This window comes from Morone saxatilis, unplaced genomic scaffold (assembly GCF_004916995.1).
Source record: "Morone saxatilis isolate NCDOM2014 unplaced genomic scaffold, NCSU_SB_2.0 Contig1, whole genome shotgun sequence".
Classification (NCBI taxonomy): Eukaryota; Metazoa; Chordata; class Actinopteri; family Moronidae; genus Morone; species Morone saxatilis.
In genome coordinates, this window is record NW_023339651.1 from 9,543,392 (window position 1) to 9,559,203 (window position 15,812).

At 40.6% G+C, this 15,812-nt stretch overlaps 3 protein-coding genes across 6 annotated transcripts in view; all 3 read left to right on the forward strand.

The window, feature by feature from the left end:
* The window catches only part of aclyb (ATP citrate lyase b), a 15,313-nt gene extending 9,411 nt beyond the window's left edge, over positions 1 to 5,902 (forward strand). Inside the window, exons 16-29 of the mRNA XM_035663063.1 lie at positions 662 to 830; positions 942 to 1,046; positions 1,162 to 1,358; positions 1,547 to 1,628; positions 1,762 to 1,872; positions 1,977 to 2,104; positions 2,198 to 2,291; positions 2,577 to 2,731; positions 2,841 to 2,991; positions 3,100 to 3,243; positions 3,429 to 3,542; positions 3,687 to 3,769; positions 4,302 to 4,378; positions 4,462 to 5,902. Of these exons, the coding sequence (XP_035518956.1) occupies positions 662 to 830; positions 942 to 1,046; positions 1,162 to 1,358; positions 1,547 to 1,628; positions 1,762 to 1,872; positions 1,977 to 2,104; positions 2,198 to 2,291; positions 2,577 to 2,731; positions 2,841 to 2,991; positions 3,100 to 3,243; positions 3,429 to 3,542; positions 3,687 to 3,769; positions 4,302 to 4,378; positions 4,462 to 4,556 (1,705 nt within the window). The 3' untranslated portion in view covers positions 4,557 to 5,902. The remainder of the gene's footprint in view (positions 1 to 661; positions 831 to 941; positions 1,047 to 1,161; positions 1,359 to 1,546; positions 1,629 to 1,761; positions 1,873 to 1,976; positions 2,105 to 2,197; positions 2,292 to 2,576; positions 2,732 to 2,840; positions 2,992 to 3,099; positions 3,244 to 3,428; positions 3,543 to 3,686; positions 3,770 to 4,301; positions 4,379 to 4,461) is intronic.
* A 935-nt stretch (positions 5,903 to 6,837) lies between these two features.
* On the forward strand, positions 6,838 to 12,324 carry klhl11 (kelch-like family member 11). Its single transcript, XM_035672399.1, has 2 exons — positions 6,838 to 7,417; positions 8,780 to 12,324. Exons 1-2 carry the CDS (start codon positions 6,858 to 6,860, stop codon positions 10,362 to 10,364), a joined length of 2,145 nt encoding a protein of 714 aa, XP_035528292.1. The 5' UTR covers positions 6,838 to 6,857; the 3' UTR covers positions 10,365 to 12,324.
* A 466-nt stretch (positions 12,325 to 12,790) lies between these two features.
* The window catches only part of LOC118327872 (7-methylguanosine phosphate-specific 5'-nucleotidase-like), a 4,819-nt gene continuing 1,797 nt past the window's right edge, over positions 12,791 to 15,812 (forward strand). Inside the window, exons 1-8 of one of the 4 annotated variants that reach the window (XM_035661399.1) lie at positions 12,791 to 12,849; positions 13,495 to 13,569; positions 13,787 to 13,885; positions 14,304 to 14,373; positions 14,493 to 14,539; positions 14,697 to 14,782; positions 14,980 to 15,069; positions 15,416 to 15,578. In XM_035661399.1, the coding sequence (XP_035517292.1) occupies positions 13,817 to 13,885; positions 14,304 to 14,373; positions 14,493 to 14,539; positions 14,697 to 14,782; positions 14,980 to 15,069; positions 15,416 to 15,578 (525 nt within the window). In that variant the 5' untranslated portion in view covers positions 12,791 to 12,849; positions 13,495 to 13,569; positions 13,787 to 13,816. Of the gene's footprint in view, positions 13,016 to 13,488; positions 13,570 to 13,786; positions 13,886 to 14,303; positions 14,374 to 14,492; positions 14,540 to 14,696; positions 14,783 to 14,979; positions 15,070 to 15,415; positions 15,579 to 15,812 lie in introns of those variants that run through there. The other 3 variants (XM_035661381.1, XM_035661391.1, XM_035661373.1) reach the window with 3 other exon arrangements.

The window sequence follows — 15,812 nt, forward strand, 5'->3', positions numbered from 1 at the left end:
TTTTTTTTTTTTTTTTTTCCTTCCATTTCCTGTTCCCTAAACTGTACTCTGCTCAACTGTCTTACTTTTAGTAGTAAACCAAACCTAAATGTTCTCAAGTAAGCAGAGTCTGACTGATATTAGATTTTTGAGGCCAATAACAATTTTCGGAAGTGTATTAGTGAATTTCTGAGCTGGAATGAAAATGACTATTTACTGCTACTTTTCTATGTGGGTTGTGCACTGATTTTGCACCATGCAAAGAAAGCATACTTCTGAGTACCTTTACATACAATCAATCAACTTTATTAAAGAATACTTTACTTAATTTAACATGTACATTGTAAATCAGTTCTAGCTGCTGCTGCTTCTCTCTTGCTCTGTGCTGCTTTTTGTAAATTGCAGCGCACTCTGCTGGATAAACTTTGCAGTGACACCAACATATTACCACAAGCATTTTGTCTGCATTATACACCAGGAGCATATTGCGTAACATATATGTCTGTGATTGGCCAGTGGCAGCCAATGATAATGGGCAACTAATATATTCTTGAAGAAAGTAATAATTTTGCTGGGAATAATGTAATATCAGTGGCAACAGTACCTTTCCAACTGCTCCAGTGAAGTTAAAAAAATAAATGTATATTTATACTCTTCAACCTTACATTTCTGTGTTGCGCAGTGGGGATCACAAGCAGAAATTCTACTGGGGACACAAGGAGATCCTGCTGCCAGTCTATAAGAACATGGCCGATGCCATGAAGAAGCACCCTGAGGTGGACGTCCTGATCAGCTTTGCTTCACTGCGCTCAGCCTTCGACAGCACAGTGGAGGCCATGCAGTACCCACAGGTAGAAATGTGACACTGAAATCACATTTACATATAGGCATGTGCTTTACTGCATAAACATGTGATATTCAGCCAGACATGTAAGTGCTCTCTTATCTAATTGTGTTTTCAGATCCACACTATTGCCATCATAGCTGAGGGCATCCCTGAAGCTCAGACAAGAAAGATGATCAAGATGGCTGATGAAAAAGGCGTCACTATCATCGGCCCTGCAACGGTATACAGCCGTATTACACCAACAGTACTTCAAGTACTGCAGTACACTGTGAATGTAGTGGTCATTTCACATGGCACATAAGTTAATTTGACACCCGTTGTTTTCTGTCTTGCAGGTTGGAGGCATCAAGCCGGGCTGTTTTAAGATCGGCAACACAGGTGGCATGCTGGACAACATTCTGGCTTCTAAACTTTATCGTCCTGGCAGCGTGGCATATGTGTCGCGCTCTGGGGGCATGTCCAACGAGCTGAACAACATCATCTCCCGCACTACAGATGGCGTCTATGAGGGTGTGGCCATTGGAGGAGACAGGTACGCAAAATAGTTTGCTAATTTTTTGCTTATGATCGAGGGACAATTGTCCTGTAGACGCTGAAGATTAAGATATTAGTTTTTAGATTTTTTTTTTTATTATTATTATTTTTTTTTTCATTTTGCTCCACAAAAATATATTGTTTTTAGACTTTTTAAGTCCTTGTGTTTTGGTCCTTCTTGTCCAGATATCCAGGCTCCACCTTTATGGACCACGTCCTTCGTTACCAGGACACTCCAGGGATCCAGATGATAGTGGTGCTGGGAGAGGTGGGAGTAGCTCTGAATGATATATTCAGATTAACATTAACATTATACGTTGGTTGCTACTTTAATTTGAGGCATTGTTCCATGTGAATTCATATGTATTTAATGGAATTAACTTATCAACTCTTTCACCCAGATTGGAGGCACAGAGGAGTACAAGATCTGCCAAGGCATCAGAGAGGGCAGGATAACCAAACCTGTGGTGTGCTGGTGTATTGGAACCTGCGCCACCATGTTCACTTCAGAGGTCCGGTGGCTTTATCGAAATAACTTGCTTTGGATTTTGTTGTTGTTGTTGTCACCTGGGAAGTCAGAATATTTCAGCTCACCCTGTAATTCTGTCATCTTCAGGTTCAGTTTGGCCATGCAGGGGCTTGTGCCAACCAGGCTTCAGAGACAGCAGTAGCCAAGAACCAGGCTCTGAGGGACGCTGGAGCTTACGTACCAAAAAGCTTTGATGAGCTGGGAGATGTCATCAAGTGAGAAATTCGTCACACGGTCATACCAGAGTTTGTTACTGAATTGTTTTTTTAGGGGTTCTCACTGATTGTTGTTTATATATGGTTAAACAGGACTGTTTATGATGAACTGGTGGCCAATGGTATCATCATTCCTGCTCAGGAGGTGCCTCCCCCAACAGTACCTATGGATTACTCTTGGGCCAGGGTAAGAACCTTCATCATTACTCCCTGATAAACTTTAAAGTTTATTAAATTTTTCACAGCATCTTTCTTAGCAACTGAAGAATATATGATTCAGTCTGGTAGTCACAATGTAGAGCTCATTATTGGACACAATATATAATGGTATAACACATATCCGTGACATTGTTACTTATAAGCTGACATATACACCGATACTGATCTCTGCTTCACACTGTACAAACATTTTCACTCTGTTTGTTAGAACACGTCTAATATTTGTTTTACTCTCCACTGGATTTTCTTCCAGGAGTTGGGCCTGATCCGTAAGCCAGCCTCATTTATGACGAGCATCTGTGATGAGAGAGGCCAGGAGCTCATCTACGCTGGCATGCCCATCACAGAGGTCTTTAAGGAGGAGATGGGTTTAGGAGGAGTGCTTGGCTTGCTTTGGTTCCAACGCAGGTTGGTATGACAACTGAACTGTAACTGGTGGTAATCAGTTACAGTTGGCTGATTCTCATTTTTACAATTATATTTTCAGTTAAATGAGCCATGCTGTGTTTCTGTCTAGGTTGCCGCGCTATGCCTGCCAGTTCATTGAGATGTGCCTGATGGTGACTGCTGATCACGGGCCGGCCGTCTCTGGTGCACACAACACCATTGTCTGTGCTCGTGCTGGCAAGGATCTTATTTCAAGCCTCACCTCTGGCCTGCTCACCATTGTCAGTACTGCTCACACAATGTGCTACCATGTTTGATTAGGAAAAAATGAACACTTGTCTTTGTCCACATTTTCTTGTACTGAAACCTGATTTATTCATAAATACCAGGGAGATCGCTTTGGAGGTGCTCTGGATGCAGCAGCAAAGCAGTTCAGCAAGGCATTCGACAGTGGCATGCTGCCCATGGAGTTTGTCAACAAGATGAAGAAGGATGGCAAGCTCATAATGGGCATCGGCCACAGAGTCAAATCAGTATGTAGCTTTTTCACACTACTTCAAGTTTAATTATCAAGATCCATAAACAATGTGGCATTTTTAGTTATATTACAACACTGCTATGATTGTATTATCTGAAAAATTAAAATACCTTACAGTTTCAGTTAAGAGAATTCATTGAGACAAGACACAAAGCCGTAAATGTTTGCCTCTGTTTTCAGATCAACAACCCAGACATGCGGGTGCAGATTCTAAAGGACTTTGTTAAGCAGCATTTTCCTTCAACCCAGCTACTCGACTATGCCCTAGACGTAGAGAAGATCACCACTTCCAAGGTACTTGTCAGCTGAATTGGCAAAAGTGAAGCAAAATATGTGAAGGCCCTTAGAAAATCAAATGGTGAGTCAGCAGAGGTTGGCTGACTTACTGTTATTCCTCTTTAGATTTAGATTAACTAATTTTATCTTTCTTATTGTCAGAAACCCAACCTGATCCTCAATGTAGATGGTTTTATTGGGGTTGCCTTTGTGGACCTGCTTAGGACGTGTGGAGGCTTTACACGGTAAGATAGTCTTTTGTGCTTTAAAGGGATCCTTTATTTTTTATTAAAGATTTTTATCAAGATATTAAGATTTTTTTATCTTTAAGTATGAAAAAGACCATTACTTAGCTTTTTTTGGTTTATTCTTTAAGAAATTTCCTATTGTAAGTTGAAAAAAAAAATGTAAATGTCAATTAATGTCATCTGGTTTCTGATATGATACACTTACAAAATGTAGGTAACTTTTATTCCCCCTTATTTAGCATTTATAGGCACTGTAGAAACATTTATTAAAAGGTTTATTAATTGTACTATTTGTCAACAATTACAACTCCTCTTATATTTTATATTATTACAACTGTTTCACTATATTTTCATTCATTATCTTTGATTAGCCTCCTCTTATGCGTGCCCACAACCATTTATTAAAGTGTTAACAAAAGGTATTCTTCATAGATCAGATGCCAAAAGTCCATTGTCTGTATTGTTGCTTTCTGTGTGGATGGCACAATATCCAGTATTGTTTCTCACATGAATGTTGAACTGGTTCCAGAGATGAAGCTGACGAGTTTGTGGAGATTGGTGCACTAAATGGGATCTTTGTCCTTGGACGTAGTATGGGCTTTATTGGTGAGTCCTGTTCAGACACAGCCACAACACTAACTTTAAAAGTATTGGAACAAGATGTCTAACTTGTGTCTGTATTACATTAGGACACTACCTGGACCAGAAGAGGCTGAAACAGGGTTTGTACCGCCACCCCTGGGATGACATCTCCTATGTGCTCCCTGAACATATGTCCATGTAGTCCCCACAACACAGAATGGGAAGCACTTCCAGATGTGACTGCCCTAACGGGTCAGGCAGCATTACACATCACACTTAACGTATATATGTACTCTCCGGTTATGACAACAGCTGCCTTGGGAAAACGGGGCAGGATGATTCTGGAAAGTAGCAGTACTGTTGGACTGAGGGGTCTGGGTAGAACTTTTCGCTCCAGTTTCTATGGAGAAAAAGGGGAAGTATTTTTTTCAGAATTTGTTTTTCGGCAAACTATTAGTCAGAGATGTAACTTATTCCGTTTGACAGCCAAACCAATGCAAGCTGCAGCAGTTGCAGGAGCACAAAATAAGTTGGTACTTTAAAAATAGCAAATAAAACCTGTTTTGCGTAGTTGGTACGGCGGCAGGATTCAAAGCACATTTCAATCCTGACTCCTGCGTTACGCCAGTCTGCTTAGTTTAATCTACAATAATTTGTTCAGTAATATGTCTTTTTTTTATAAACTACTCACAATGATGAACAGAAATTGATTAATTTTAATCAGCATTTGCCTGTTTCAGGAAAGTGTGTTTAAGTATGCTTTCTGGCTTTCTGGAGTATTGCACCTTAGTATAAACACTAGATGTAATATCTGTTTTAAATTCCTTGTCCAAATTTTACTCCTAAGAAAGATTTTTTGTCACCACAAGAGAAACCAAAGTTATTTTTAGGATTTTCTTTTTTGTCTTTGTCAAAAGAAATATTTTTTTTAAGGGTCCGGTGGTTGATACAACAGAACTCATCCAGATCTTATGTTTTTGGAAAGGAGGCATCATAATGGGATAAAAAAATGAAACAAACAGATGATGTAGTAAGTGTCGCTCTACCATTGCCTTTCCTAGACCAACCCTGGTTCTAAACTAGTGGTTGAAAGTCATCAGCTACTGTAAATTTAGGTGCAGTTTTGAGGTGTTCAAGTCTTTCACATCAAGTATGAATTGAACTACTTGTGTTGCTATTCTGAATAACTGTCAGAAAACAGGAAAATGTAGAAGCATCAAAAGGAGACAAACAAAAATGCTTCATGAATGAGCCCTGTGAGTCTTTGCAAGCATCTTTGGTGAGGGACCATGAAAGCAGTTTGCTTTATTTGGAGAAAGTCATTGCACATAATACGGATATTGGCTCTGAAAAATGATTTTTTTCTTTCACTAAAGACTTGACACTCAAAACACTTAGTAACTGCCCACTGTACGGCCTGCTGTGTTTGATCTTTGTTTTGCTGTTTTTATTTAACTGTGAAGAAAAAGCTTTGTTTTTTGTAATATGCTGTCATATAATGGTATAATAATAATAATAATAATAAAGAACTTCTTGTTTTACTTTTAATTTTGGCTGAAGTGTTTAATGTCAAATATTTGTTGTAGGTGAAGAAGTGATTCTGTGATGTAAGATATCTGCAACCTCTTTCAATCAACATAAAGTTTTAAAGGAATTATTCTTTATTAAAAATGTTATGAGAGGTTAGTTCACACTGATTTCAAAGATAGAAACATGCGTATGTACTTTAGAAAGCTTTAAATAAATAAAGAATAATGGTAAATATTGTATTGTAAATGGCTTACTCTGGTATGACTCAAATTAGGTTTAATATATTATAATTTNNNATACTAACTGTGGGAACAGGTTTCTATGGGACAGTGAATTCAGACTAAAGTCAATATGAAAATGAATAAAACCCAAAGAGGTGGAGAATACCAACATTTAAAATCTTCAGCTGATATCACATAAAAACACAAATTAGTTGTTTTAATCCATTGAAACAGTCTACTGTGCTTCTCTTGTCCACAGATATTGATTTTATTTACAAAGACTTGCATAACAACTTACTCGTGTTTCCTCCACATCAACCCGTTATTAGTCTGTTCAATATAAAACCATTATAATTAAAAACAGACACTGAACATGACTCATTGCTGAATGTATGTTTTATGCTGTAAATTACCACAGCTGATGTTGGTCTAATCATGGGATGCAACAGCCCATGAGCACATCAACGCGCAGGCGCGACAACGGCGCATCCCTTAAAACAAAGTTGAATTTCGCTCAAATAAAGACGCGTAAATGCGTTATAACGACCTCAAAAACCCGTTAACATCTCGGACTCTTCTGTGTATGGCTTCAGGCGTATGTGTTTATTGTGTGGACACAGATATTAGCTTGAATCTGAGAGCCTCCCATTGACTCCAGCTAAATAAATAAATAATAAAAATGAGTAGGTTTGGAATAAAGACGGAAGTGAGCACTCCTGTTTCCAGAGCTCGGCCGTGAACGCAGCGCATGCATGTCAGTTTTTGAATGTCTCTTTGCGTGTGTTATATATGCCTATGAGTTATTCCCGAAGATAGTTCAGCGCTTTCATTCGCCTCCGAGTCTGTCCCGCTGCGACATGGCAGCGGCGGCAGCAGAAGGGCCGGAGGACTGGAGCCGGAGCGGCGGCGCACCGGGGGCTCGAACAGGTGACGGGGAACCTGAGGAGGCCGAGGAGTTCACCTGCTCGGCCTACTGCTCGGAGCTCTCCCGGCGGCAGAACCAGCAGAGGAAGGCGGGGCTGTTCTGCGACGCGACGCTGGTCTTCAGCTCCGGCGGGGGGTCCGAGGAGGAGGAGAGGGTCCAGACCTTATCCGCCCACCGCTCCGTGTTATCCGCGGCGTCGCAGTACTTCACGCTGCTGCTGGGGGGGCAGTTTTCAGAGTCCGTGTCCGGGAGAGTGGAGCTGAAGGAATGGAGCTCCACAACGGGACCGGACCCAGACACCGTGGAGAGTGTCATACAGTTCATGTACACAGGGGAGATCAGGGTGACCACCGCCAATGTGCATGAGGTGTTGGAACTTGCTGACAGGTATTTTATTTTAATTTTATTTTATTTTTTTACAGTTATTCAGAGTAATAACTCCCCACTTGCTTATACACGGAAGTGTTAGGTAGTTGTCCTACAGGCTTTCGAGGGCTGAATTAGCCACACCTTGTCTGTGTCCTCATTGTACCAGCAAGTGTGACTTGTTTGGAGTTCACACACCTGTGGAACTTGGCACTCCATGTGTATTATAGCTGTTTTAAGTCTGCATGTTTTTATTATAAGAACAGTCAACACACACTGCATTAGGCAGGAAGATGAGCCAAATTGTTAGCCAAATAAATGATGGCCCAGGTGTTTACCTATAGTCTGTGTATTGTCAATTAATCCATCAAATAAAATGACAAAAGAAAATGCCTGTTACAATTTCCCAAAAAGCCAAATTTAAATAGCTTGTTTTCATCATTCACGTTAGCTGTGTTATTGTTTATTAACAAATTACTGGATTAATTTATTTCCTGTTTTGGCTAATGGATTAATTGAGTTATCGTCTCAATTATGAACCATTACAGAGCCAGAGGGAGTCTGTCGGGAATAGATGTGGCTCATGTTTGCAAGTTATGCATTTTGTTTGTTGTTGTTGTTTGTTTGCAACCTAATTTGATTCCCATTATATTTACACTCATCTTCAACCTAGGCTAATCAGCCAGAGTAATAAATGAAGTCAGCTAAATTAAAATGTCTGATAGGAAAAGGCCTATTATAAGCGATTCATAGATCCTTATTATATATAAAGGATTACAACATCAACACAATTTGATAATACTACACTTTTTAATGAGTTTTTTTTTAGCAGCAGTTTGAGGTGACCTATCTTTCATGTTCAAAACCGCTAAAATAAATATGTTACTACCATGAAAGAAGATATTCATATCCCTATTAAAAACTGCTACACATGTTGACCCAAACCTATGTGCTGTTTAATAAGTAGGCTTTAATAAGCACTGAAGAAACGAAAGAAAAAAGAAAGATATTCTTGGCAATCCAAGTAAAAACAGCTACAGACTTGTATTCAAGGTAGTTAAGCGTGGTAATTAAAAAGATTACTACATAAAAGGTTTTCTAGCAGACAGAGTGTCTTGGTTTGTCTGTTTCTACACAGTTTATTATATAACATTTTACTTTAAATTGCTAAACAAAAGCTTTTGTTCCATCCACCCGTCTGCTCAATTCATCCTATCTGAAGGTTTACTAATAACTGAAATCACCTGCTGGAGTCTTTGCATACAGTTGCAATCCATGACAAGTTATACTTACTACTGCTCCTACTAACTGACAGGCATCACTACATGTCCAAACTCCACTTTTCTACGTGGATAATCTCATAATTTTGACATGTTCACACAGGTTCCTGTTGACGCAGCTGAAGATTTTCTGTGCAGAGTTTCTGATGAAGAAGGTGAGCCTGTCCAACTGTGTAGCAGTGCACAGCCTCGCCCACATGTACACCTTGGACCAGCTGGCCAAGGGAGCCGCTGAGATGATCAGAAGAAACTTCCACAAAATTATCCGCAGCGAGGAGTTCAACACGCTGCCGGTTCACCTGCTGCGGGACTGGCTGTCGGACTCGGAAATCACCGTGGATTCGGAACAGGAGTTGTTCGAGACCATCGTAAAATGGGTGCACCAAAGCACAGAGGAACGAGAGAAGCATTTTGAGGAGCTGTTCAAGCTTTTAAGGCTGCCTCAGATTGCTCCTACATACCTGACACGGGTGGTGAGAAAGGAGCCCTTAGTGGCAAACAATGCAACTTGTCAGCGGCTGGTGTCTGACGCTCTTGAGGTCCACGCTGTTCGTCTTGAGAGCCTCAAGTCATCTGATTTAGAGCCCGGTGCCTCCTACGGGGCAGCAGTCCAGCCACGATTTGGCCAGAACATGGATGTAATCATGGTAGTGGGTGGCGTTTCAGAAGGTGGAGACTATTTGAGTGAGTGCGTGGGCTACTTTGTTGCTGAGGACCGTTGGGTCAACCTGCCACACATTCACAACCACCTTGACGGACATGCCATCGCAGTCACCGACAGCCATGTTTACGTGGCGGGCTCCATGGAGCCGGGCTTCGCCAAGACGGTGGAGCGCTACAACCCCAACCTCAACACCTGGGAGCAGGTCAGCAGCCTGACCACCCGCAAGCACTCCTTCGGCCTCACTTGCATCAAAGACATTCTCTACAGCATCGGTGGCCATGGCAACTTCAGCCCAGGCTTTAAGGATGTTACTGTCTACGAGCCTGAGCAGGACGAGTGGCAAAATCTCGAGCCAGCACCAAAGATACTACGAGATGTAAAGACATTGAGCGTGGACGACCGCTACGTGTACGTGATGGCCAGGACCCCTGTAGACATGGACAGCGATGATGGACTGAGCACTATGACCACTTGCTATGACACAGAGAGTCACAAGTGGCAGGAAGTGGACTCCCTACCGCTCATCGATAACTACTGCAGTTTTCAAATGGCTGTTGCGACCACCAACTTCTACCACACTGCTTCCTGTTGCTCCAAGGGCTACAAGGTAACGCTTGAAGCCGCTCAGCAGAAAATAAGCAGAAACATCTCTGAAGACATCCTCGACAGCCTTCCTCCGGAGGTCCTCGGCATGGAAGGTGCTGCCATTTGCTACCTGGGTGACGACATCTTCATCATCGGCGGGTGGAGGAACAGCAACAACATGGACAAGCAGTACCGCAAGGAGGCCTACCGTTACTGTGCTGAGAGGAAGCGCTGGATGCTGCTGCCTCCGTTACCTCAGCCACGTTGCAGAGCCGCAGCCTGCCACGTTCGCATCCCCTACCAGTATCTTTATGGCTGCCAGCACTACCCCATGCCCCAGAACCTGGCTCGCCAGCGAGACCGCATGCAACAGATGCAGCAGCTCCATCGCCGCACCCTCACTCTGCGCAGACAGCTGCAGTCTCAGATTGAATGTTGAGATGGAAAGCTGCACGAATGTGACTTCCTGCACTTAATCTGCTGATAATTGCCTTGTTTTTAATCACAATTCTATCTTATGTTTTGCTTTTATTGAGGGGAAATGTCTGCATGGGGCTGCTTAAAAAAAGATTGAAGATTACAATGTTGTTCAAAAAATTAAGGTTTAGACAGGCTACGTGTTGTCTTCATTTTGGCCTTACATTATTAGCTTATGCCTTACTTTTATTCTGCTAGTAAATGATACTGTGATTGCTGTGGCATTTTCTGAAAAGATTGACGATTTCATTGCTTAGCAGAAAAAAAGCTCCGCTTTTATATGTGGTCCATTAAGAGACTAGTGTGCAGGATTCAGTGGCATCTAGTGGTGAAGTTGCAGATTGCGTGTAGGAGAACTATGGCGACTGCGAAACTTGCAAAAAGTCCTATTTAGAGACAGTGATTGGTTTGTCCGTTCTGGGCTACTGTAGAAACATGTCGGTTCAACATGGCTGCCTCCGTGGAGAAGACCCGCTCCCTCTGTAGATAGAAACACCTTATTCTAAGGTAACCAAGTCACAATTCTCGTTTTCAGGTGATTATACACTAATAAAAATTTACCTATGGGTCTTACATTCCATTTCTGCTAATATATGCTCCTACCTGTTACTCACTGGACCTTTTAGCAACTGCTGTAAATGATGTCAACGTGTTTTGCTGTAAGTTAGAATAAAACTATGACAGTTCTCAGTGACACTTTTCTGTGAAATTGTGAGTGGGTTGAAGTGTCAAGATGTAAACTTAGCTAAGTAAATGATGTCTACATTAATTGTGACGACAAACTGTCGGTGTGGGGATAAAAAGTCAGCTTCAACTTTTTACTCCTCTCTGCTATAATTTCTCTTCTACCTCCTATTTCCATCTTGGTTTTGCCTTTTTTGCACTGTAGGGATTGTTGATTGTATATAGTGTGTGTGTGGTGTGTGCCCTACTTGAAGTAGACAATCGTTTATCATGATTTTGGGAGCAAGAAAAGTATTGAGTAAAGCACATATTGGGGAACAGGGTGTTCAGCATGCTTAATACACTAAACTTTTCTGTGCACTAAAACAGTTTTTACAGATTGTATAGTCCCTTTTTTGCCATTCCAATAATGTCCTATTTCTTTTATTTAATTGGATTTCCCAGTTTGTTGCATACCCTGAAAGATAGACCAAATACCAGGAGTCATTTTTTTGACGCACAAAAAATAGCTCTATTTACTTTATAGATTTGGTTTGTTGGGTTTTAGTGGAGTTGTTTGGTTTGTTCTGCCTTTGTGCTTCTGGCAGAATTTGTGTTGCCTCTTACTTTATCTCAGTGAATTAGAGCTCATGTTCACATATGCACACTCCACTGTGGAAAGACTATGAAAACACATTAAACCAGGAGGCAAAATGTCCCCAGTTGTGCCATAAAATCCTAACTGCCCCATAATACAGTTGAATTAATTGTATTTCCTGCACTAAAGGACCTTGAATGTTAACTTGAACATTGTACAGTGTTGTGTGGACCAGTTACTGAGCTCCCTGTTAATATTTAATGCCTGTGATATCCCCAGCCAAGCTGTTTATAAATGTGATCGAATTAAGATTTCTGAGCCTGCCATGTTTGGACAGTATTCATTGATTAATCAAATTCATTTGATCCATTTTATGTGGAGTTTTTGAATTGTCAAGAATTAGTTTCAAGACACACAACCACAGGATTACTGCAAAATGCAATAGAGCAGACATTTATTCATATTTTAGTGATTAGCTGCAGTATATCAATATCAGATTTGAAACTGGGTTTGAAGTTTTGCCCCCCTTTGAACACTGGAGATCCAGTGCCATATGTACAGATTTCATGCAACCACATGCACTGTGTTACATATTGTGTCATTTCATTTGTATGTGCAAGAGCTGCAAATGTACAGCCATTTGCAATAAACAATCAAACCATCAAAAGTTTGTTGTCATCTCTAAAGATATCTTTTTATTCTTTCATTTTCAAATATGACATCTCACAATACACCTGTAGAGAGATACAAAGAGCCACTAAAATATTATTGATTGCAACTGTAATCTGTGTCTCTGTATGTGAGGATTCAGCATGCAGATAGACATTTTGCAGGGTGTTGATAAATTATAAATGTATCTATCAGAGACATCAGTCATTAACATCAGGGTGATGTAAATATGATGGATTTACTCTAAAGTAGCCAAAATGCTAGATTACGTGAATGTGTTTGTATAACTAATATTTTTTCATTCATTAAAAATGTATTTAAATCAATGCCAAATACATATTTTTGTATTTAATTTAATCAATAATTTAAATGTATAAATTTGATGCAGTATGTGCCGTCAGTGATCAGTGGTGCCACGGTGAAAACTGTCCTAAGTGAAGTAGGAACTAAAGTGCGCCGGAACCTTTATGTTTATCGCGTATAAGTGGGGGAATGCTGCGGGTGCAACAAAAACAATGTAAACAAATCTTTGAAAACACCAGTCTACTGTAAATTGTTAAATTATTGTCTAATTTGTTTATATTTTTCAGACGTATAGTCACAGTTTGTCTTTTAGCATTATGTACTTTTAACGGTTGTTGAAACGAGTAGCCGTTGACGCGTCAGCTCTCCGTTTGAAAATGGTACGTTGTAACGGCCAACGGTTAACTTAAACAGGTTGTTAAAGTTCAAATATTTTAACACTTTTGGGTGGGAAAATAATGAAGTAAGGTGTGTTTTCATTCAAATATAGGGCACTTTTATGTAGGTGAACTTAAATCCCACTGAGTTGAAGCACTGTCACTTTGATATTAACGTTAACATAGTATAAGGTCAGTTATCTATGCCTCATTTAAGGCGTTTATGCTGGAAAACAAGTGTGTAAAACATGTAAATTGGAACAAATTATAGGTAAAATATGTTATTCTCCATATATATCCTGCTGACCTGACTAAAAGACTCCTCTGGGTCACACTAGGACTTCATTTAGTGGGACTGTACCAATTGCACACTGCTTTAGTTTAGTGCCAAATTATCAGTTTTTGTCCAGGAGAAAAAAAAAGAGAAAACCTGTGAAAGAAAACATTACCTAAATGTGTTTTCCCTTTGGCTTTCCATGCAGGTATATCATATTCCCTGGATCTACACACCAGTGCGGACTGTCTTAGCAATCTGGCACCAGCTGACCAAGACCGAGGTGAAGAAGCCCACTTGAATAAAAGTTTAATTTCAGAAACTTTACATAGCCAAGTAAACAAAAGTCTGGTTTTAAAGTAGTGTTTGTGCGTGTGTGCTGGGCTTTTCAGTGAATTTATGTGCACACATTAAAGAAAACCCTCTGCTCTCTTCCTTTCCCTGGGACTGTGTCGGCTTATACACGCTATATAATAAGACTAAACTCTTCTTTTGCTCAGATCCCGGAGTTGGCCAAGTGCTCAGTGCTGATGAGGGAGCGCAGCCGAGTGGAGGAGACGATCCACGCCATGCAGCGAGCAGGCGCCTGCAACCTGCAGGTGACTGAACCGAGATACATTTCCCCGGGAGTGAGGAATATATTCTGAAATACAGAGAATGACGCCCAAACACAAGGCTTTTCTGGATATAAGGAGGTTTATGGTGATACTACAACCAGCAGTTACTCATGGCCGTATTCACCTAATTACATACTACTTATATAAACACCAGAGTAGATAGTCTACGGTGGAGAGTCCTTTAAAATAAGATTAAAATTAAAGACTTGCAGCATCTTGGAACTCATTATTTGTCCAGTCTTGTTTGTCCATGTGATTTTCATTCATAAACCTCGGTCCAGTAATAACTGAGAGTTGTGAGCCTTTTACAAATAAATACAAACAGCGAATGTTCACCTCGCCTTTCTAAATTGAAAAAAAATTGTACTGTATCTGTGTTTGCTGTGTACCGTTTCCTCAGGTAATCTCCGACTTCGATATGACACTGACCAAATTCGCCCACAACGGCAAGAGAGTGCCCACCACGCACAGTAAGCACACAGGCCAAAGATGTCTGACTCTTTTTAAAAGATTAAATGCGTCTTGGACAAACAGTCTGACTATCTGAATGTCTTTCCGAAGCTGCTACAAACATGTTTTCTTCTTCCAGATATCCTTGACACCCGGTTGTTGATCAATGAAGACTGTACTAAAAAGGTAAATGTGCTACAGTCAGTCTTTGTTCCCACTGCTGTAACTGTAACTGTAGCTGACCGTGAACGGCTAGATGAACTTCTCTGGTCTGTAAGCAGCAAGTACTGGAGCAAGGTGTTCAGTAAACATGTGATGGGTATGTTTTGTTGGTCCACTGTAGATGAGGGAGTTGTTGAACACCTACTATCCCATAGAGATTGACCCTGGCAGGAGTGCTGAAGAGAAGCTGCCTCTAATGGTGGAGTGGTAAGAAATAAACAGATCTAAATAATAAACCCTGTCTATTTTAATCTCATTTTCTTTCAGCACATACTGAAATTAAATTGTATTTTGACAATGACGAATCTTTTTAAACTGCTCCAGTTCCCGAAAGTACCAAAGAAAACCGACTCAAACCCAACCCTGATGGAAATATGACCCTTGTCTTGTGCTGCTCTCTACAGGTGGACTAAAGTCCACGAGTTGCTGATTCAGCAGAGGATCAGGAAGGACATGCTGGCCCAGGCTGTGAAGGAATCCAGTGCTATGCTCAGGTTCACACTCAGCTCACATTTCATAACAACAAACACCGGTTCTACAGAGAACAAATAGTAAATAATAACGTTCATTCCATTGCCATGCAGGAGCTCTCCAATGAAAACATCACAATAACTTTATTGTAGTGGATTAGTAAAATCAAATATATGACTGTAGATGTTTGCCCAGCAGACTGAACATAGATTACACCAGTATAACTTCTTGTTTTACTATTTGACAACAGATTACGGAAGAATCTACAACACTTGCTCTGGAGTATTAAACATTCTTGGCATAAACGAGTGCATAATCGTTGGTTCTTGTGTCTAATGGGTAGTGTGTGTGTGTGTGTGATTTCTTTAGGGACGGTTACAAAGTGTTTTTTGACCATCTGGAGGAGCAACAGGTGCCTCTGTTGATCTTCTCGGCTGGTGTTGGAGACGTCCTGGAGGAGGTGATTCAACAGAATCGCGTCTTCCATCCCAACATCCGCATCATCTCAAACTACATGGACTTCGACCAGACTGTGCGTTCGGCCACAAGGATTTAATATCATGTGCTTTATTATATTTAAATAGTTGAGAAGATCTTCTACTATTAGTCTTATAAACAGTATCAGTGGAGGTTTCGTTGGTTTGTTGATCAATGATACTAAAACCATTTCCCCATAATTTATCTCTATTGTTTAATGCATCATGTTATAATGTTTATTTGTTGCTAATAAAGATCAGTATACGTTTTAATTAAAAGGACCAGTGTG

Bases quoted from the DNA above. Each gene is read 5' to 3' on its own strand.
- klhl11 (XM_035672399.1), top strand. From the start codon at position 6,858: ATGTCAGTTTTTGAATGTCTCTTTGCGTGTGTTATATATGCCTATGAG. The intron at 7,418-8,779 runs GTATTTTATTTT...ATGTTCACACAG, and splicing joins GTGTTGGAACTTGCTGACAG to GTTCCTGTTGACGCAGCTGA.